We start from the raw sequence: 23,210 nt of genomic DNA, 5'->3' as shown, positions 1-23,210 counted from the left end.
CATGCCCTGACCACGCTCAGCAGTGTATAAATACATGGCCTCAAAGCTCCCATAGTCTGAATGTAAAAGTGGGGACAGCTAGGCAGATAGACAAGGGAGTCCAAGTAAAATTATACTGGCTTGTATGAGAGAAAGATACATTATTGGCAAGGCTATAAAAGGTCGTAAGAATTAAGAGCTGCTTTAATCGTCAGCACCAGTGGCCCATCTGGCCTTATTAACAGCAGCCTTTAAAGGAAGTGTCCACAGCACATGGCTTTAATAGATTAATGTCCTTGTCAATCACTCCCAGTAAGACTTGCTGACTCTTTAACAGCTGTTTGAGCAGCAGAAATGCAGTAGGAGCAGGACTAGCGTGCAGGTACAGTGGTGGGAGGAGCTCCACTTTCTTCCAGCTTCTGGTAAAGAGAAAACAAAAGTTTCCTTGCCAACGGAGAGCATCATGCAAAAATCTGGTTGACATCTTAGCTTCTGTCACTGCTTTCCTTCCTCCCCCCCCCTTCTCTCCTGCTTCCAGCTGTTCCTAGCCATGCAGCTGCCCCTTCCCTGCCTCCTCCACTCTGGGCCGCAGTCCCACGCAATGTCTGTCTTGGGCTTTCCACAGAGCCATGTCCTGCTGCTGTTACTGACATCTACTTTTCTCAAGTTCCCTCCTCCGCCTAACCCTCTCGAGCACTCCCAGTCCTAGTATGTAACCAACAGAATGGAGTGGGCGAGGGCAAATGTCAAATGCAAATGATCCCATTCTTGCATTGCTGCAGTCTTGAACTGCCACCCTTTTGTCTGAGTATGGTCTCGGCGGGGGGGGGGGGGGAACCCTTGTGAAGAGGATGTATAACACACTGACCATAATGGAAAGGGAGTGCATGCTCAGGCTCAATCCCTGGCATTTCCAGTTAAAAGAATCAGGTAGCAGATAATGAGAAAGTCCTCTGCTGCAAACCTGTGGAGAACTACTTGCCAGTCAGCATAAAAAATACTGGGCTGAATGGGACCGATGTTCTGTCAAGTATAAGGCAACTTCGTATGTCCATCTGTGATAACAGAAATGTATACCTAATTACATGGTGTGTGTCCCCTTTTATCCTCACAACAACCATTTGAAGCAGGTTGGGCTGAGAGAGAGGGAAAGTGATTCAGTCACCCAATGAGCTTCATGGTTGGATGGAAAGTCAAACTCAGATGTCACAGGTCATTGTTGAAAACTCAACCCCACAAACTATGTTTCTACAGTAGTACCTCAGGTTAAGTACTTAATTTGTTCTGGAGGTCTGTTCTTAACCTGAAACTATTCTTAACCTGAAGCACCACTTTAGCTAATGGGGCCTCCTGCTGCTGCGGTGCCGCCAGAGCCCAATTTCTGTTCTCATCCTGAAGCAAAGTTCTTAACCCAAGGTACTATTTCTGGGTTAGCAGAGTCTGTAACCTGAAGCGTATGTAACCTGAAGCATATGTAACCTGAGGTACCACTGTATTTTGGAGTTGGCCCACTTTCTCAGTCCCTTCTCATGGTGTTCTATACATTTTGAAAGGGGGAATTCTTTCATTTTTACATTCTAAATAAATGAGTATTGAGACTCATGACTATTGAGACTGCATGGAAAGTAATACTCTCCAACCCAGAGGTCCCCCAAGCATCCCTTATTCATGGCATCATAGACACATACGTTAATGAATGGATCAACCCAAGCTCAGTGTTAGATAAGAGAAGGAAGATGTTTCATATGCAGAAAGTCCCGAGTTCAATTCCTGGCAACTCTGGTTAAAAGCAAAGCAAAACAAAAATAAGATGGTATGCGGGTGTTACAGACAGCTATACTTGGCACTGCATGTGTATGTAACTTTAGCTAGAAACATCTACAATACATGCATTGGAGACCCTAATTCATTTTTAGACATACCAGCAGCAGTCTTAACAAGCTCTGGAGGCACTACATTTAAGTTTACAAAACTTCTTTTGAGAATATTCAGGAGGAAATGGTTTGTCAAGATCAGCCCAAGCCAACACAAAATACAATGAGTTGAAAGTTACACAGGCAAATTAAAACAAGAAATAAAGTGCATGTTTCTAATTGCAATTAGCAAAAGCGGTAGATGCACTATTACAGGGCAGGATGTTGGTCATCTAAGCTATACAATAGCTATTATCGCTCAAGGAGCAGTATTTTGACATTCAGGGATAATTAGATGTTGAAGCAACAGCAGGCTCCAGCTTAGTGATTGCAGGGGCATTCCTTGTCTCAGAAATCTATTGCTGTCTTAATTATGGTTGGGTTTAGTCAAATTCTTAGCCCAACATTTACCAGAATTTCTGCAAGCCTGCACCAGTATGTTTCTGACACCCTTCTGTGCTGAAATGTTGTTTTCAAGAAAGCTGTTTGCAATGTTTTTCCAGGAGTTCTAACAATGTATGACTGAGGTTTATTTATTTCATGTCATTATTTCCTCAATTTGTACACTAAGAGCAATCCTATACGCGTCTGCTCAGAAGTAAGTCCTATTAAGCTCAATGGGACTTACTCCCAGGTAAATGTGTATAGGATTGCAGCCTAGATCTACAAAAGCAGTTTAATGTTACCTGCAATCCTTTTGCTTAGAGACTTTTGCAATTCCTGTCCCAGAGGAGGGTTTACTTCCTCTCCCAGACAAAACAACCATTTGTATGCTTTAATGTACGGAGACATACACATATTGAAAGCTGACCAGCACCTAAAACTGAAATGGAGCTCTTTTTAAAAAACCTAGCCAGGTGGGAGGGGGGACCCTCTCATGAGTCCTATTTAAATCCAGCAAGGAAGCAATGCTATCCACAGTCTACTTTGTCCAACTATTTTGAAGAGAAGACAGAAAATCCCCAGAGGGCTATTAAGAGACCAAGTCTCTGCTCAGTGAAACCCAGTAGCTACGTAGGGCTTACGCAAACAGAGGGATTACTCAGCTATGCTTCCTTGATTAGCTATAAATTACTGCCTTTTAACCCCTGCAATCGTTTTCCTTTGCTTTGCTGTTTATTATTTACAAACATCTGTTGTGTCATCTCAAGCTGTTTGCCTGTGCTCTCAAAGTCCTCTTCCTATCCCCATAAAGAGGCTTTTCCTCCACATAACCCTGTACACAGCACCCCCCCCCCCATTTCTTTATGAGATTGGTGACTGGAATGGCACATGACTCTCCAGAGGAGGACATCATTAGACTATCATTATTATTATGCCACACGCCATTCCTTTTACATCCTGACACTTAGCGGCATGCAATCTGAGCCAAGCAAGTTGTTGAGCTGTCCATAGCAATATCCAGGTCACTTTTCTGAGTGCTTATAATTAATTTAGAACTCAGTGTCTTGCGTAAGGGTGTCGTATGATTCTGAGCTGTGGCTCTTAACTTTCCATTAGTTCTTATTCATCACAAATATAGCTACACACTCTTGCTATTTCTCTGGTCCAGATGTCCATGTGTTCTATCCTTTCTCCACAGGTTATGCCACGCCTCAGACTTACTGGTTGCCTGCTAATGAAAGAGAAGGGTTGATATTTGCCCAAACGTTGCATGACGGTCCATAGATCTTAAACCAAGATGGCAGATGGAAAAAATGCTCCTTTGGGAGGCATCTTCACTACAGTGCAGCAGGTGATTTAAATATATATGTATATATAATAGAATTTCTTATCAAGCACTGGTAAAACGTTTTTGCTGTGGAAAATGAGATTTGTGTACAAATTACTTCAGTTCTTTTGACTGAAGTTCTTTGACTATGAGCCCTGCTTAGAGTCTTCTCAGTTCACACGTTATGTGGGAAAATCTATACCCTAACTAGTTCACTGGTCTCAAGAGGAAAAAAGCATAACAGATTTGCACAATCAGTGAAAACAAGTCTTACAGCCCTTAAGACTAACCAAATTTATTTATTTGATTCCATTTATGAATTGCTGCCCATATATATCTCCAAGCAACTTTACCACAAAAACAAAGACAATAAAAACAACTTTAAACAATTCCACATAAAAAAAATTTCAGATCCTATACAGATTGGGATAAATTGTGAAATAAGCTAGAGCTCTTTAAATCTTTAAGGTGTCACAAGACTTTTTCTGCAGCAGGCTAACATGACAACTCTTCTGAAGACACTGCAGCAGTGTTTATTCTTTGAAGTTTGGTATTCAAGAAGTGATAGCTCAAAGCATTTCCCCTCTTTAATACCCAGAAATGAGTTTTAAAAGACATTGGCTTTGATCCTAGGATAAGCTAACTCAAGGAAGGTCATGGAATAAAAGTGTCCAGTGCCCTTACTTCTTTCCGAAGTCAACTTCACGTCACAAAAGCCTCTTCAGAGGGTGAAGGCCCATATGAATAATGTGCAATGGGGCACAGGGGGTTTCTGGGACAGGGGAGAACTGACCAAAAGTGGGCAGGCCTCCACCTAATTTTGGGCAATTCCCCGATATGTTTTTCAGTGGGTGGGGGTATTTGCAGGGGCAACAACAAGAAACCTTAATTCCATAGCTTTTAAAAACTTAACTTCTCTTGGGATCCAAGCTCTCCTGTTTTTAATATATATTTGTGGACTGGGCTTTGCTCAAGAGAGCAGAAAGCCTCTGTTTACAGATGGTTGCATAGGATCAACTTTTTTTATATGGATCAGTGATACTAATCAGCCAGTCATTTTACAATATTATATAATATATCAATAGAGCACTATTTATGCATAAATTGCAAAAGAATATTTACAAAGAATGAGAGGGCAATGTGACATAGATTTGTTGCTGATATGACATAATAACCTATAGCCTTTATCAGACTAGTGAAAGCTGGAGTTATCTGATAGGAATCTAGAAGTACTGAATTTAAGATTTTGGAGGTGGAGTCACTCATTCTGCAACTATTGTTACATGGTTGCCCCAGGTGATCAAGTACTCACTATACCAATGGTATTCATTATATCACCTGTGGATCAAAATATAGTTGCTATAAATTTTTGGCACATGAAGCAAATAATTGCAGATTTGAGCAACTGACTTGTGTGATTTTGTGATATTATGAAATATTCATGTCTGTAAGAAATGACCGATCTTTACTTTGTTTTCATTCTCCATGTGAAGTCCTCTGAATAAAGCCATTTTAAAATTATTATTTTTTTACATTTGGAGTGTCTATATCACAATATGTCTGCAACTTTGATTCCCTATATGGAGGGAATCTAGTAATATATTCTCTGCCCTGCACCTTAGACCAGGCTCCTTCAAGATCCACCAGCAATGATGCTTCAAAGTAATCCTTAATGTCTAAAATGATAGATGCAGGACTTCAGGCCTTAAAAATCCTTTATCATAATTCCTGTTTGTAAGTTCAGCTGTGATCATTCCATGCTGAGTGAAATGTGCTTTCTTCACAACCTTGCAGGTACTCTTTAAATGCATCAGGAAGTACAGTAGTCCTGTAAGTGAAAGCAAATTCCAGGGCTGAGCCCTGTCTCAAATTAAGCCCTTGTGCGGGGGGAGGGGGAGGGGCTGCCTTCCCAGGAGCAATGGCAACACTGTAACTACACACCTGCATGTGTATGTACAGATGCACAGTAGCACAGATATTGTAGCTTTTCTTGACTGTTTATCTAGGGGTGGGTGTTGGGAGCTGTTCAGCGGTTTTACTTCCTATTCTGGTTCAGCAAGGACCTGTCACTGCTGGGCCTACTGTGTTGCCATGGTAACCGAGGAGTCCACAACAGCTTGGCACCAGCATTTCAGGCTAAATTGACAGGAATTGTTCTTCTTTTAACCAGTGTCTGCAGCTGAGGATTGGTAAGGGGTAAAACTGACAGAGCTCATAGCTGCAGGATTGAACTGTGGCGCTTGGAAAAGGCACAGGAAAGACCGAAATGGATCCAGAAAGAAAGGGGAGATACCCAGAGCTGTACAGTAAAGTGGCCATAACAGATATTCCAAAGTGGAAGATTGTAATGGGGAGCATGGGATGGGGTCAGGGCCTGTGGACTCAGGATAGAAGAAGACAAGATGGAAGAAAAAGACTAGAGGATCAGATTGGGGGGGGGGAGAGACTGGGATTACACAAGTGTGCTTTGCAGGCAACCAATAGGAAACATCAGACAACTGTGACATGGACTAACCAACACTGGATCTCGTGATCCAAGCCTATGTCCTATATTTCCTGTTCTACCTGTCTCCTGAGGTGAATCGCCACTTATCCACTCTCTTTTTGGCTTTGCTCCTCCCGCCCCTCAAATAAACTGGAGACCAAGGGATCTTCTCCTTTCTGGAATGCAGGAGGGGATGAGAAAGAACTTGACAGTTAAAATATCAGATTGTGAGAGACACTGATCATAGAGGAGTGGAGAGAGATCAAGAGGAGAGAGGGTAAAGGAGGGTCTTGAACAGATGGATTTGGACACAGTCTGTTGTTCACCTTCTGGATATCTAAAATTGTACAGTGCACACGACAGTAAACTTCACAGTCCCAATCTGGGGAAGAAGGCAGACAAGATTAGGAAGGCAAGTTCAATTTAAATGGATATCAGGGTGGACAACCCTGCCAAGTGTTTTACTCTCTATTGTTTTGAGAGCTCCTGTGACCCCATTGTTGTGAAATGTGAATGTGGGTACTATTGGGGAAGGAGCCTGGGAACAGGGAAAAGGGGTTAGCATTTTTCTATGCCTCTCTGTATTAAGTAAGGGACTGTTTTCAGGCACCGTGTGATTTATCAGTTCTGCGGATTGGTGTGCAGGATGGTGAGGATGCTGAGACGGCCTTTCCTGGCACGGAGGATGAGGAGGATTTGGACAAGACCTTGGCTATCGAGCGGTTCGGAGACTTGATCAGCAAGTCTGTGCTAAGAGACCAGGAGAAGCTAGGTCGCAGCTACAGCGAGAGCGACTTTGAATGTACGTATGTCTTATAAACAAACTGGCCCCAGCTTATAATCAGAGCACAGACCAAGCACAGCCTTCGGGTAGGAACCATATTTAATGGTATGGAAGGCCTGCTTAAAATAGCTTATTTTTGGGTTGCAGTATTTCAAAAAGTGAAAATCTGGACACAAGTTGTTGATATTTTTAGTGGGAAAAAATCTGGATTTCCCCAGGAATTTTAACCGATTTCTGAAAATTCTGCCTGGATGCTATTTTTGGCAGATGAAACTTGGGTATATTCAGGAAATTCCAGACGTATGCCAGCCCTATTTATATATCTCCTGCAGAACAAATTAAACCCTATCTTAGCCCAGTGTGTGTAAAACATTTATGGTCTTTCCACACCATCAAGCAGGAAAGTAGTAGAGTTTACCCAATCCAACTAGAACTGAAACAAATGGAAATGATATTTTAAGAAGCGAACTTTAGATTCTGCGTTTCAAAAACTTATAAGTACTCAACTTTTGCAACACTGTTTGGAGAATTTGGTGAAACGGGTGTGTATATGTCAGTAGTAACATTTCAGTGGCATAACTCAACTTTTTCAAACTGAAATTTGATATCTAGGGGGAAAAGGATTCACAAATACAAGTTTCAATTATTTGACTTCAAATATTGTCATTAATTCGAAATATAGACAATATATCATATTGATCAGTTACTGTACAAATTATCCATTTGTCTCTCTGACTGGTGGCAATTGATTTTGAGTAGCTAATATCTGATTTCATTCTCCCCTTAAAGTTTATTGTAAAGCTGTTTCACTATGAAACCTTATTGAAGGTTGCTTCATGGAAGCCAAACTGGCTATAAACAGGCAGTTTTTTTCTGTTGCTGCCTAGGATTTATCAAAGAAGTTAGTTTCACATATTCGTCCAGCTGGAGTCCCAGATATCAGGCTTCAACCAAATTATTAACTTTGTTTATTTCTGTAGTTTTATGAAAAATAGAGGGGGGCAGTGGGAGGTGACAAGAGTTTCTTTGTGCTTGCAGGTGAGGCATATTTTCCTTGTTCATCTATCCTGAGAGAGAAAGAAAGCAGCAGCAGCTGTTTCTTCTTGTGTAGAGTGTACGGTGAATACACATATAATATTTTTAGAGCAAGCAGGCTGACCTGGAAGCACTCTCACTGGTTTCATTCTGAATGTAACTTTCCATTCCATGGCTGACTTCTTAAGATTTTTTTTTTTTTTTTGCAAGTTTGAGGTGGAAGTTTGTCAGTGCTGATTTGCTACTAGATACATGCAATACCATCAAGAACCCCACCCCCACCCCTAAAGTAGTTTTGTACTTAAAAATATAAGTACCAGTAATAAGGCGACCAATGGATTGATAAATGCTCATGTGGCAATTTTGAAAAATTAACAAAAAGGTGGACAGTTTTCATGAACTATAGGGGAGGAACAAGTGACAGGACAGCTAACTTTTTTTCTATCTAGATTTCCCCCCAATCTGGCTGCTGGTTGAGGTTGATGAGAAATGTAGTTCAAAACTACTGGAGGGGAAAACTGTCATTTCTGTTGTGAAGCTTAGAGAAAGCCCTGAAAAATAGACAGTGAGTTCTGTTTTTATATTATTTCTGTTTTCACCCTGATTGTAATATTAAGTATGAAATGAATCACTATTAGTAAACACACTCGGATTCTAGCAAGCCACTGATTTAAAATACAAGGCCCATTTTCAACTGCTGCATGATAGCCACCAGTACCAAGCAAAGACAGCATGTGTGGCTGGTGGTGCATGCAGGACTCTGGGGTCTAGGCACACAGCCCAAATGTCTTGCTGGCAGTGGTGACAAGCTAAAAATTGGGGCATGAAGAATCCACTACTGTGTTATAAGTGTCTCATAGACAGCACAAGCAACTGCTCCTCTACAAGAATTGATTGTGAACATGGGCACTTGGTTCCACTTCCATCTAGATTTAGACCTGCTTTGGGGACTAAATCAGCTTTGATTGCCCGGATGGATGACCTGTATCGGGAGAGGGACAGAGGGATTGTGACCTTGTTACTCTTACTTGTTCTCTCAGTGGCCTTTGATACCATTGACCATGGTCTCCTCCTGGATTGACTGAGTGGGGTGGACATTGGAGGCACTGTACTACAGTTGTGCTGTTCCTACCTGTGTGGTTGAGTCCAAAGAGTAACACTGGGGGGTGCACTTCAAGCTCCTGACACTTGTGCTGCGGTGTTCCACAGGACATTATTTTGTCTCCAATGTTATTTAACATCTACCTGAAGCCGCCAGGAAGCTTAGGGGAAAAAAAACCCCTAGATAAACTAGTGCAAAGGGGACTTGGAGATTTGTACATTTTGTATGAGAACTACCTTTTATTTATATAACAAAGAATTTTAGTTGATTTGACTATGGTTTTACTGCATATATCAGGGGTAGGCAACCTAAGGCCCATGGGCCACAAGCGGCCCATGGGGGTCATTTAACTGGCCCACGAGCCACCCCCAAACCAAGCCGCTCTTTTGGTGAGTCCCTGCGCGCTGCGCTAAACCGGCGCAGCACAACGCGGGGGCTCACTTCCGTGGCACCGGAAATCGCGTCTGCACAGACGCAGATGCCGCAAATCACATCTGCAGAGAGGCAGACATCAGAAATCACGGGCGCGCATGCTCACGCGCATGCACAATCCAGCCCATGGAGGGATCTCCACTGGAGTGAACTGGCCCAGGCGAGGTAAACCTTACCGACACCTTGTATACCTATATAGTGACTGTTTTTGGATAATGCCATGGCCTTTGGCTAGTGCAATAAAAGTTTATGAAATTTATATGAAGCTGTTGGGAGCAGTCATTAGGAGTTTTGGAGCATGTTTCCATCAGTACCCTGATGACACACAGCTCTTTCTCCATAGTATCCGAAACAGGAGAGGGCGTGCAAGCCCTGGTAGACTGGATGATGGTCAATGAAATGCGTTTGAATTCTGGGAAGTTGGAGGCTATGTGGTGGGTGGTTCCTCCTGTGTGTGGAAGATAAGCCAGTGATTTTTACAGTACATATCATTCCTTCCTCATTTCCCACCAATTAAACATTTCTGACCAACATTTATTCTGCTTGCCCCCAAATGCTGGCTGTTGCAGTTCATGGTTTTCTGTTTCCAAAGACATGCTCTGGTTTGTTTACAAGCAAATGACACCCCTTGCACATGCTGACATGTTTAACTGCATGTGCAGTTTTGGTGCTGATAGGGACTAATTCCGTGTTACGTTGCTAAGCTGCACAGAGCATCCTTCAGCTTCATTGCTAAATTTCAAATTAAAATGATGTCAAACTCCATCAGATCTTTGACCTCAGACATGCAGGGATGCCTGGTAACATCCCCCAAACCAGAGTGCTCTGAGCTGTGAACTCAAAGCACTTCATTTCTATTTTAACGCCAGTGTCCTTACCCTCTACAAATGACTATAATATGCTATATTAAGACTCAGCCGCTTCATAGAAGTAGAGAGGAATGTGATTTAGACAAACCTATTTTAAAATAAACCCTGAGCAAAGCTTTGATATGCCTCACCCAAAAGGAATATTTATTTTAGAAGAACACAATGGTCAAATTCTTCTTGTTGTTGGTTTTTAAATTGCCCTATGTCATAATAATTGCCACACTTCTAGATCCATTTCCAGGATGACTTACTCTCTTGGCCTAGACAGTAAAACACAAGTCTGAGCCTATGTTTGGTAGGCAGTATCTAGTTATAGTAACAATGGTGCAGGTTAACACTAAAGCTAAAAGAATATAGCTTAGGACACACCTTTTGTATAAGCCATGGTATAATTTGGTATGATTGTCATAATCAAATCCATGTCATTCTAGGCCAATTGTATTGCAGTTCCCATGGAGACAGTGCTTGAGCTAATTTCCTTCAGCATCAAAGCTATAATAAACTAGCAATAAGTAAAGCATTGAAAGCAAAAACACAAAACACAATGAAAAAACCACAGGAATATTGATGGAATCTGATCCATCAAGTTATGATCCATCAAGTTATTTGGGGGCTTTGCTTGGCAACATGTAGAAACTTGTAAATGTTATGGCACTTCTTTTCCATGTATGATGATGGTAGTTTAAGATGTTTTATACATGCTGGATCCTTCATGTTGTCTTGCCACTTTTTGATGGAAGATATTAGTCAGGAGATAGATATAATTTTTATATGATATCTGCATGTAGATTATATTGATGAAAATTACAAGTATGCATTTTCACACAATAGTCTTTGAGAAGTTGTTGTTGTTTGGCTTGTAAGGAGTTCAAACTTCCTACATGTGGCACAACCCGTTGTTTAGACCACATAGCCTGAGTAATAACCACTACTGATTCAGATCCAGAAACTATGGCTTACTGACAAAAGGGAGGCAAAGTGAATGCTAAAAAGAACTGGTAAAATTCAGGGTTGTTTCTTACTTACAGAGTTAGACTGATGGAAGCAAGATGGCAGCTTTGGATGGTGAGTTGTATGGTGCACTGCTGTTTTGAGGGAAACATCAGTATTGTTTCTTGGATTGTTTCACTGACATCTGATGATTTCTTTGTATTTGGGGCTACTCAGCAGTGCTCATTCATGTGGATGCTTCCACTATTACAGTCATGAACTCTGCTGGAATATCTTACAAAGCAGGTCTGACTTTGGACAACTAACTACATTAGGGAGAGTAGTACTCCAGAGAGTAATGCACAGGCAAAGCCACAGCTGAGCCCAGGAACAAGAACAATCAAGATTATTCTTTCACAAAGTATCTCTTCTTTATAAGCATAGCTTCACTCTGAAGGCAGCCCCCTCATCCTCATCAGACCACATCTAAGGGGAAAACAACATATTACACATAAATGTGGGCAATGACACAATGGTGTCATTTTTTAAAAAAATGAAAAACAAGTTTTTTAAAAATGAAAAAGAGGCTGCAGATTTGATAGAACTGGTGCGGAGGAGAGGGTATTTTTTTAACTTTTTCCCTCCTGCTGTTTTTCCCTGATTCATTTATCTTTTTTCCCCATGGGGGGGGAGCAGCCTGATTGGAAAATGGCTAGTGGGAAAGATTAAGCACCCCTTTCTCATCACTCCTCCAGGCAAATTTGTGGCTTCCTGGGAATGGTTTTTCATTAATAATAAAATGATTATGACTTTGTGATTTGTATTTGTGTGTAAAGTGTAATTTGCCTGGTAGAAAGTTGAGCATCCTTGACAAATAATTAAAGCTATCTCCTACTGGTTCCTGAAAAGATATTGTGGAACTCTTCTGAGCCTTGCAGCCATGGAGAGCAGGGGCCTTGAAGTTGCCCATCACCAGTTAACACCTGCTCAGTAGACTGCAAGCATGCAGTTCACCTTGCCCACGTCTTCCCACTATGGTGAAATCTATTGTACTTCTGCTTAAATGATTCTATGACCACCCACAAATAATTTATCTCTACATGCAGCTGCTGGGTGACCTTGGGCCAGTCACACTTCTTTGAAGTCTCTCAGCCCCACTCTCCTCACAGAGTGTTTGCTGTGGGGGAGGAAGGGAAAGGAGAATGTTAGCTGCTTTGAGACTCCTTAAAGGGAGTGAAAGGCGGGATATCAAATCCAAACTACTACTACTACTACTACTACTACTACTACTACTACTACTACTACTCTTCTTCTTCTTCTTCTTCTTCTTCTTCTTCTTCTTCTTCTTCGTATAAATCTCTGCCCTCTTCTCTTTTGGGTGATATGTTTCATCTTTTTTGACAATGTGTAAGTGGCTACCCTAGATGAAGCAGTGAAATCCTCACATCCAGGACTAGTTGGAGTCCCTGCCTCTTCACTGTGCTAGTAAGCTGTAGTCAGTGGCATAGCGTGGGTTGTCAGCACCCGGGGCAAGGCAAGTAATTTGCGCCCCCTAACCTGAGTGAGCCAGGTAGGGGCAGAGAGCTGCGAGTGCGAGCGTGCCCCCCCAGATGTTGCGCCCGGTGCATCCAGCCCCCCTGCACCCCCCACACTACGCCACTGGCTGTAGTTTCTAGATTCCATTGGGCTGCTGCTGTTACTTAGTGAAGTGAAATTCGTTGTTTTTGCCCCTTTATATAGCATTCATCTGTTGCTTTAGCAAAAGTCTTGCCCTAGGCTGCCACCTACAGCCATGTTGTGGTAAAGCTGATCCTGACTCAATTTTCTTCTTTTTCTTAAAATAGATCCTGGTAATGCTTAATGGTTGAGATAGAGTTACAGAGTTTTGCAAAGTTAGATTGAGGGGAAATACTGACTCCAAGCAGGATGGAGTGGCTTTCTGATAACTGCAGTTTACTGATTTATGTCTGATTTCATTTTCAAATCACTTTCCATGTTAAAGACAGAGATTGGCTAATCTGTGAGGTCCACTGCTTAGAGAGGATATTATATTTGCTGGGAAGACACACACACACACACACAGAGAGAGAGAGAGAGAGAGAGAGAGAGAGAGAGAGAGAACTGTGGAAATGCTGTATCATGGAGGCAACAGGAACTGAGTATTGGCCTCAGTATTGCAATTCTGAGATATTTTGGGGGTGCCTTTCACTTAGAAAGGGATGCCGGAGCGCTGTGGTCTAAACCACTGAGCCTCTTGGGCTTGCCAATCAGAAGGTCAGTGGTTTGAATCTGCGTGATGGTGGTGAGCTCCCATTGCTCTGTCCCAGCTTCTGCCAACCTTGCAGTTCAAAAGCACACCAGTGTAAGTAGATAAATAGTGTAAGTAGATAAATAGGTACTGCTGTGGTGGTAAACAGCGGTTTCCGTGTGCACTGGCACTCATCACGGTGTCCTGTGCACTAGTAGCGGTTTAGTTATGCTGGCCACATGACTCGGAAAGCTGTCTGTGGACAAATGCCAAGGGGGGCAGCTGTCTCCCCTAGATCAAGTAAAACAATCAAAATATTTAACTAACTGACCAATCACATTCGTTCTGCCCCCACTTGCAAAAGTCCTGCACCCCTAACAAAGTCCTGTCCTCCCTAACAAAAATCCTGTCTACCCCCATGAATGCCAGCTCTCTCGGCCTGAAAAGTGAGATGAGTGCCGCACCCCACAGTCACCTTTGACTGGACTTAACCATCCAGGGGTCCTTTACCTTTGCCTTTACCTCTTAGAAAGTTTAAACCATATGAAGCAGATGCCGTAGTTTCTTTCTTACAGTGACTGAGAAAGAAATAAAAAAAATTCCTTACAGTAGCACCTTAAAGACCAACTAAGTTAGTTCTTGGTATAAGCTTTCGTGTGCATGCACACTTCTTCAGATACACTGTGTATCTGAAGAAGTGTGCATGCACACGAAAGCTTATACCAAGAACTAACTTAGTTGGTCTTTAAGGTGCTACTGTAAGGAATCTTTTTTATTTTGACTATGGCAGACCAACACGGCTACCTATCTGTAACTGAGAAAGAAATGGCTGTGTTGCTGGAGGGGGGGCATTGCTCAGTGGTAAAGCACGTGCTTTGCATACACTAGGTCCCATATTCAATCCTCAGCATCTCCAGCTACATCTGCAGAGTCACTGCCAGTCAATATAGACAGTACTGAGCTAGATGGACCAGTGGTCTGACTCAGCTTCCTGAGTTCTTTGGGTGTGTTGCAGTGGGAATCCTAGCAGGGACAAGAAAAGCTTGCTAAAATAGAGTGTAGGTGTTTTCTGCCTTTTCTTCCCCAATCCCTGTTTGCCATTCCCTGCAGGATGCTTTCCTGCCCTCTCTCCATGACGCAATCCCTCCCTCTGTTTCTTTCCCACAGTCCATCGCCAGACATCCCACCACATCCATCACCCCCTCTCCACCCACCTGCCTCTCCCCTACAAGAAGAGGCTTCCCCACTCTGACAGAAAGAAGAAGAAAAAGAAGAAACCAAGAAAGACCTCTGTACCTCCCTCTGATGTCACCCCCACCATCCAGGAGGTGGAGGAAGAGGAAGAAGAGGAGGAGGAAGAAGAGGAAGCAGAATCTGAAGGGGAGGAGGTTCTAGAGAAGGATGCCTCGGCAGAGTCTGACCTTGAAGCCTCTCCCAAAGGAGAGTCTCATGGCAAACCAAAAGCAGGGCTGGCAGAAGGAAGCATTGAGGTGAGAGATTTCCTGCTCACACAGCAACAAGGGCCATGGGCTTGGAGATGCATATACAAGAATTAGGTACGGTGGAAACAAGGTTGAAAGATTTCCAGTACCCCCTGTGTTACGATGAGGCAGTGCAGATATTTTGTAGTGCTGGCTGACCCGACCATTAGTCAGAGTGTGGGTGTTACCTCAGGCAGGTTTTTAGCATCATGAAAAGATAGCAAAGTGTTAGTTATTTCATGTATTTTTGTGTATTTATTTCTAGAGTGAGGTGCTTTTGACCTTTTCTGTTTCAGACGCCAAAAGAACTTGGCCAGCCTCGACTTGGGTATGTGTGTGTGTCATTTGTTGTTCTGCCATAGGCAGCAAAATTTTGGGGGCCAAACCTGATTGTATGTGATTGTGTGCATGTGCATTATCTGTTAAAGACTGATGGAATAATCACATACAGTGGTACTTTGGTTTAAGAACAGCTTAGTTTATGAACAACTTGGGATTAAGAACGCTGCAAACCTGGAAGAAGTAGTTTTGGTTTGTGAACTTTGCCTTGGAATAAGAACATGTTTCGCTTCCCATTGAGTGTGTTCTATTTGTAAATTGAGTCCCCTGCTGCTATGGGAAAGCACACCTTGGTTTAAGAGCGCTTTGGTTTAAGAACAGACTTCCGGAACGGATTAAGTTCATATACCAAGGTACCACTGTAGTATGAAACAGCTGGATAGTATGATGCATATGGGGGGGGGGAATGGGTGGATGGCAGTTTTCCAAATGATAAAGACTCACAGCCTTCCTTCTTTTTGTCAGTCTTAGCCAGGGCAATAGGAGTGGCATTTCCCAGGCTTCCTGACTGCTGTGCCAGATATGCTCTTTGCTTTGCTTCATTACAGTTTATCATTGGGAGTGATGAGGAGGAAGAGGAGGAGGAGGAGAAAGCCTGTGGCAGCCCATGCCCTTTGCCATTTCATGTGGCAGAGGAATGCAGTCACCTCTCTCCACTCCCTTATCTCTCCGATCTGCTGCCAGAGAAGGGACCTATTTCTTCCAAAAGGTAAGAGGGCTCAGCTCTTTACATGGTTTGAGCTTCAGATGGGATGCAGATGTTGTGGGTAGTGAAAGAAAGGTGCTTGTATGTACCCAATTCATGACCAAAATATTATTCTGAAGACCCAAACACAGGTGGGACTGGGCTTAATTTGAGTCACATGTAATCCAAGTTTAGATCTAGAACCTATTTCCAATTTCCAAGTTCAGTCCTGGAATTTGTAAATAGCTAGGGAGTGTGGGTCTTTCTTTTCATAACTGAGAAACATGTGTGATGCCATCAGTGTGCTATATGCTTCTGGGCTTGAATTAGGAAGATATAAACTCAAATCTCTGCTTTGCCTTGAAGCCCTCTGGGTGACCTTGGCCCAGTCACTATCTCAGATTGTCCTATCACTGAGGGTATGTTGTGAGGATATTATGGAATAACCCCCATGTACAGTGCCCTGAGCTCTTTGAAGAACATGATACAAATGTGATTGTTAACAATCATCACAACAGGCCCTCATGCACCTGAGATTAGAGATCAGTTTTCCCAGACAGAAGACCTGCTTTCCAAGCAAACTTTGAGCAGCTTTGGTTTTTAGAAGTGCAATTCTAAAAAAGGAACATCAGAGCTACCAGCTCTGATGTAAGAAGATACTCCATCAATTGGATGGAGAGGGTTCGTTTGCAGGGTTCATCCTTCCCACTAGGAAATAGCTTGTTTCTGCTGAGGCAACATTCTCCCTTGCTTCCAGGATTGTTTAGGAGAGATCAAAAGTACGTAGCCAGTCTCGTTCCCTGGCTTGTCTCCTTTTATAGAAACAACTTTTCCTATTGCAATGCCTGTGCCAACATCACACCCTCTGTTGCTGGTCTCCACAGTTTCCCTGGATATAAAGATAACAGAGTTTGGGACAAGCGCAAACTTTGGAGTCAGGTGCCAAGTGGGCAACGGGCAAGCTACGACCTGAAGGAGAGGGTGTGTATCGGCAGCATGACCGCTATGGAGAGTGCCACCTACCAGCGAATTCCCACAGATGAAGCTGAGGCTCAGATGCTGGCTTCTGCTGACCTTGATGATATGAAAAGTGAGGTTCCGATTGGGTCCCTGGTGATGGGGGTGGGGGTGATAGTGATGGTGTCTATCTGCCAAGATTCTCTCCTAGTGCAGCACTTGAATGAATATGGGAGGCTTATAAATGCATAAATATTGCTATGCTGCATAGAACAATAGCCCTTTGTACTAAAAGTGGGCAAGTAGATTGCGCAGTAGCTTTCACAAGAAAGACACAATGAAGGTATATGTACCTTTTGTTTATCCCTCTTATATTAAGTACTTAGATGGATACCGCCTCTAAAAGAGGTTGTGTTTTTGGCTATCACCGCATGCTCATTTATATTAATGGCTATTATAATATCTTCTAGCAACAGATTCCATAGGTTAATTATGCATTGTGTGAAGAACTGGTTCTTTGTTTGTCTTTAAGCCTACTGTTTCTGTGTATTGATCAATAACCACAAGCTTTTGTATTTGCGAAGGTTTATGATCCAATCCTCCACATATTTACTCAGAAATAAGCCTCTGAGTTCAATGGGACTTAAGTATCTCTTAAGTAAATGTGCATAGGATTGTAAGCAGAGAATAATTGTTCCTGTTTTCTCTGTCCACCCCAGTCATGATTCTGCCAAGCACTGTTTGTACCTCCTCTGACCACCTTTTTTATGAAGAGCTAAAAACCTAACTGGTTCCCTAGACCCCAATTGAGCCCTCTACTCTCTCAGATCAGCACAAAGAAGTCCTACGTGCACCTATTCTAGTGTCAAATTGTTTACCCAAGCCACACAAAAATAATTCCTCTTGAGCTACCGTCAGAACTGCCTCCATCTTCCAGGCAGAAATAGGCACACTTTAAGCCAGGCATAGGCAATCTTCGCCCTCCAGATGTTTTGGGACTACAATTCTAATCATCCCACTGGTCCTGTTAGCTAGGGGTCATGGGAGTTGTAGTCCCAAAACATCTGGAGGGCCAAGGTTGCCTATGCCTGCTTTAAGCCCAGGTCCTAAGAACAAAAAAGCAGCTCTGTTGGGTCAGCTCAAAGGCCTATGATGTCTAGCAACCTGTTTTTCAGAGGGATGAACAAGATGCCTGTGGAAACCCCACAAAAGCCCTTTTCCACTGTTCTCCAGTAACTGATATTCAGAGGCATGCTGCCTTTGCTTCAGAAGGTAGTATGTGTAGCCATCATGACTAGCAGCCTCTAATAGCCTTGCCCTCCATGAATTTGTCTTATTTAAAGCTTTTTAAAGCTTGTCCAAATTGGTGGCCATTCCCACATTTTGTGGTAGCAAATTCCATATATGATGTGTAAATAAGTAATTCATTTTGTCTGTCTGGAATCCCCCACTATTCAGTTTCCTTGGACGATCTCTAGGCAATAGCAGACAGTGTGGTTGGGCAGTGATGCTCACCTGACCTCCAAACAGCTGAGTTGCTGCTGCTAAATGGGAAAGGAGGGGAGTGGGGGAGCAGTAGGAAATCCAGCACAGTGCAAACATACTGGCAGGAGTGGCAGACTAGCTCCATCAGTAGATTTGTGCTTTGCTGGACTTCTTCCCCCTCCCCCTCTCCTTCCTGGTAAGCAGCAGGGACTCAGCTATTGGGAAGTCAGGCGAGTGCTGCCACCCTGCCATGCCTTCCACTACTGCCCCCAAGTTCAAGTATTATAGGAAAGAAAGAAAAAGTCTCTCTATTCAGGCCCTCCTGAATATGTCAAAAATATCCTAAATGTTGCTGTAAGGCATTAGATAGTCTCAGTGCATAAACACTGCCTTAAAGGTTTATTTAAAATGTGCAATGACTTTACTGAAAGGAATATAAGGTGTGCAAGTCTGGAATAGAGGTAAGAAAAAGAACTGCGCTGAAATAAAATAATGGGAACTTAGCTTATATTTTGAAATTCGTAGGATACCCTTACTTGTGAGGCTTAAATAAATTTGTGCTGAAAATGTATGATATGAATGTAAAACCTAGTTTTTCTTCGGTGATGTATCTCATGTTAACAACATTCATATGTAACACAAATGCCACAAGGAATGAGTAAATGGCAGGGAAGCAGGAGAGCAAGATCTGGTAAAGACTCTTGTCAAATTATTCTGGCATGGAGGGGTCAAACTAGAACTTGCAAGGGAAACACAGAATTCTCAAAATAATACTAATGTGGGGAGTGGGGGGCGGCACATTTCCGGGGGTGAATCAGCAGGCAGGATGGGAGCGTGCAGCCTTCCACCTGCTGATTCTCCCCTGGAAGTGTCCTTCTCTTGGGCTGATTAATTCCCTTCCCTGGAGCTAAAAACTGGAAACTGGAAACTAGTCTAATTGGGGGGTGAGGGTAGCTACCTAGGGGCATTTTCAGAGGATAATCAGCAGGCAAGGGATGGTTTGAACACTGCTTTCTTCCACCCACAGATCCTTCTCTGTGAGTGCCAAGCACTGCCATTACCTCTGCAAAGGTGAAGTTGGGTGCTTGCTTTTGACAAGTCTGGCCCAAAGCCAGGAAGGAAGCAGACTGAAATAGGTTGTGTGGGGAGATTGATGGATATGAATCATCTGAATTAAGCCGACTAGGCATCTATCTGTGACTGCTGATGCAAATAGCATTTTTAGAAAAGGGCTTTTTCTCAGGACCACAGCAGGGAAGAAAATGGTTACATTTCCTCTCAGGGCTGGATGGGATAATCATTACATGTTAAATGCAAAGATACATTTAGCATCATGTGTAGTTTGGCCCTTACACAGATAGTGCAGTGTGTCAGGCTCCCAACTTTATCTCCCCAAAATCAAGTGTTTAGAACCCCTTCCACATTTCTTCTCCACTTTGGGAATATTTTCCCCTTCCTTCCCCCTCCTTTCCTGTCCCCATATTAAACATGGTTTTGCATTATTGTGTGCTGACACAAATCATAGTTAAATCAAACAAGGTTCCCTTATAACTCTTGTTTACAAATCCACTTCCTTTTCAGGGTTTGATTCCTGCATAATATCCTGTTCATACCAGGGTGAGGTGGGTCAATGGTCAATGGCAATAGTTCTGTAATATCTGCTGTATCCTCTTGCCAGCCCAAAACTACCAGGGAAAATAATTTCTGAGTTGTTTCTTTCAACAGTACTTTAAGGAAACACCACTGTAATCACTAGGGCCAGAAAAATACATGTTCAGTGTCTACATGGAACTTTGCCATTCATTCTTCAGCTTAGTTCATACCTACACTCCCAACACTGTCTTCGGAATCCACTGGTGAGGATTCTCTAGGCCTTAGTGCACTAGAGAAAAAGTCTTGAAATACTTAACTTCCTTTCTAGCTCTGGCCAGTCTAGATGTGGTCTTCTGTTGCCAAGGGCTCAGTTTTGATTTATGAGTTTATGTCTTAGGATGCTGTCCATCCATAATTGACTGGATGGAATTCTGAGATGGTCAGGCAGGCTCTGTATCTTCCCAGGACTTTTATTTTCCCTACTGACTTTCTTGGCTCAGAGTTATCACAACCTTTTGTCCTCTGAGAGATCTATGCATTTTATCTCCTGAAGGGAGTGGCCACATTAGATCCAGTTTCCTGCTCAGAGGGTCTAGTGTTGTTGCAATTGCTGAAAAGTTTCAAAGGCATTAGGATTCAGTTTATGTACATGTGCATGTATGGGCTGTGCTCTATGCCATGTCCCTCCCCATATGCTGGTTCTTTCTATGTGAGAGCACAGAAGATACGTCATGGAAATGCCAGCTCTGAGCCCCAGGACACAGAAAAGCCAATAGGCTGCTTTCCAGGCTTCAGTGGGAGGAGACACCAAAAGAGTGTGGGGGGACACAACAGGCAGTGCCACAAGCCAAGGAACCTCTTCCAGCAGCACATGTATTGGATCTCCTGCAGCAAACTTCCTACTGAGCTGTGGCAGCGAGCAAGGATACATATATGCTCCCTTGGACTCCAAGCAAGCAGGGGAAGTCTTTACACTTTTCACTTGCTTAGATGACGTATGCTGGCATTTCCTCTCAAATCCTGTCAGAAGAAATCCTGAATACTGGACCTAGCAGCTTCCTGGATTGTGTGCTGCCTGAAGAGCTTCAGTCAGAAAAAGGGTCCACCTGCTAAGTCCTGCTCCTTGCCAATGTTGTCATTATCACATGCCCCTCGACTCCCACCTTCTTAAGGACATAGCAATGGCTGTTCCAGACAGAGAGGATGCAGTGAAGGAGACAGGAGTAGGAGACAGCTCGGAAGTAGGGATAGCCATCTGTGTCGGTAACTCTTTTGGCTATGAGGACTTTGAGGAGTTTGCGCTCAACTTTGAAGACTATGACCTATGGGAGGCCATCCAGAACCACTTGGGCTACCCTAACTTGGACCCCACCCGTAAGTACCTGCTGAGACTTATACGCGCACATATGCACATTCCCTCATACAACCTGATCTCAACTTTGCTTAGAGTCTAGTCTTGATTGGGTGACCAGGTTCAAAAGAGGTCAGGACCTTTAATAGCAGACAATCTCATCCCTGTGTGACAAGTAACAAAAAAAATTAAAAATCCTTCTACAGAATTATTAAAGGTACAGAACTATTGTCCTTCTTTGCATCTGGTCATCCTGTCTACCCCTGGGTAGATACAGAGCACAGGGAAGTTATACCTTGCCCTATCCCATAAACAAATTTTCAGGCATTTATGTTATTTTGGTATGGAGTCTATCTGTACAAATCTACAAAGGATGGGAGGCTGAAGACACTCAATGACAGTGTATACTTCCTCATTCATACACAAATAGTTGCGCTCATGATTTTGCAGTTTGGTTCTAGGTTGTAATTTGTATTTTCTAGAAATACGGCTTTTGGTTACAGTTACACGAGTGTCGTGTTGTTCTCTCTTTTTTGAAACTATTTTCGTTGATTTTTATCCATATAACCCAAGTAACAAAATAAACTGTCACGAGACAAGCACATAAAAACCAAACCAAACCAAATCAGAGTTGGCATGGGATGTTACATTCACAAGAAGAAATCATAAAGCTGTTTATCCTGATATATGAGCATAATGTTATAACATATATTATAAAGTGCAACATATGCTGATTCTACCGAAGACACACTCACAGTGAAACACACATCTTGTAATCCTACTCATATGCACTAAAACCATATTGTGGCACATAAAACCCTGGGTCTTAATTTATCACCCAGGAGTTCCTGTTATCAGTGCTGGACAGAACCACATAGCGTACTTGCTAGAATTGAGTCAGCCCAGGCTGAGAAGCAGAGTGGGGGCTTGCAGTGTTTATTTATCCAAAGACTTTCCTTTGGGGCCCACAGCCTCCCAGGTCAATTTCCATCATGAATACATAGTGAGAGAAATAAGTGAGCAGCTCTGATCTTGGGACATACAGGAGAAATGTTTTCTATGCTGCTCATTGGAGTTCTGGCTGATTTAGAGCATGTCTAAATCCTACAATTTAAAGCTGCTATCGGCCCTTTTGAGGGGGCAGAATATAGGCACCATACAGATACATGTACTTTTCCCATGTGTTGCTAAGGGCAGAAAGGTTTTACATCAATAAAACAGCACTGGGGGAAGAGAGTTAAATCTCTTTTCCACCACAACTGCAGCAATCAGAATAGCAGCTACCACATGCCATTTAATAGTTTTTTTAAGAAGACAGGAGATCTTATTATGGACCTCCCACATCAGATCTGTTTGTTCTTGAAGCACCAAACTTGACTTCTGTCTGCACTGCTTAATCCCTCTCCAAGGGGATGTCAGGCATGGGAGGGGGACACAGATGTATGTGACTGACATGTGAGTAGGCTAATATTATTCTCTATGTTTATAATAGTCAAACAATCGCACCTGACATGCTTTATACATTTTACAAAGTACACAAGTTATACACCTGTATTGCACATATATTTGCCCTCAGATGTTATTTCTGTCTCCAGATGAACTGTACAACTTGCCTATTGAAATTATGAGCACTACATATAATATGACCCCAGAATAGCAGCTCCAAGCAGCTAGAGTGCATTTGTATTGATGAGCACTTATTGGTTTTTGTCACTCTTATGTAGCTGTAAATGGGATGGTGTGGTATCCAGCTGTCAACAGGCCTCAAATCAGGCGCACAGCCAGTGGGAGGAAAATCCCTCCGGCAATGTATAGATTTTGTTTATATTTA

The 23,210-nt window shown here is 42.8% G+C and overlaps 1 protein-coding gene and 1 long non-coding RNA gene across 5 annotated transcripts in view; one reads left to right on the top strand and one right to left on the bottom strand.

Annotated features, from left to right (window-relative positions):
- The window catches only part of SLC4A3 (solute carrier family 4 member 3), a 45,794-nt gene that overhangs the window by 1,518 nt on the left and 21,066 nt on the right, over window positions 1-23,210 (top strand). For 2 of the 4 annotated variants that reach the window (XM_082215533.1, XM_082215531.1), the window contains exons 1-5: window positions 6,370-6,500; window positions 6,734-6,890; window positions 14,656-14,978; window positions 15,857-16,017; window positions 16,878-17,083. In XM_082215533.1, the coding sequence (XP_082071659.1) occupies window positions 6,387-6,500; window positions 6,734-6,890; window positions 14,656-14,978; window positions 15,857-16,017; window positions 16,878-17,083 (961 nt within the window). In that variant the 5' untranslated portion in view covers window positions 6,370-6,386. Of the gene's footprint in view, window positions 1-3,474; window positions 3,628-6,369; window positions 6,501-6,733; window positions 6,891-14,655; window positions 15,045-15,265; window positions 15,298-15,856; window positions 16,018-16,877; window positions 17,084-23,210 lie in introns of those variants that run through there. The other 2 variants (XM_082215532.1, XM_082215534.1) reach the window with 2 other exon arrangements.
- Window positions 12,625-14,647, bottom strand: LOC309528402. The gene is made up of 3 exons (XR_014217734.1): window positions 14,293-14,647; window positions 12,896-14,056; window positions 12,625-12,722 (listed from the first exon to the last, which is right to left on the bottom strand). It is a non-coding gene; the product is annotated as an uncharacterized lncRNA (long non-coding RNA).

This window comes from Podarcis vaucheri, assembly GCF_965113315.1.
Source record: "Podarcis vaucheri genome assembly, chromosome: 1".
NCBI lineage: Eukaryota > Metazoa > Chordata > Lepidosauria > Squamata > Lacertidae > Podarcis > Podarcis vaucheri.
The sequence above is the reverse complement of the archived record's forward strand: the minus strand, read 5'-3'. Positions and strand labels throughout refer to the sequence as shown.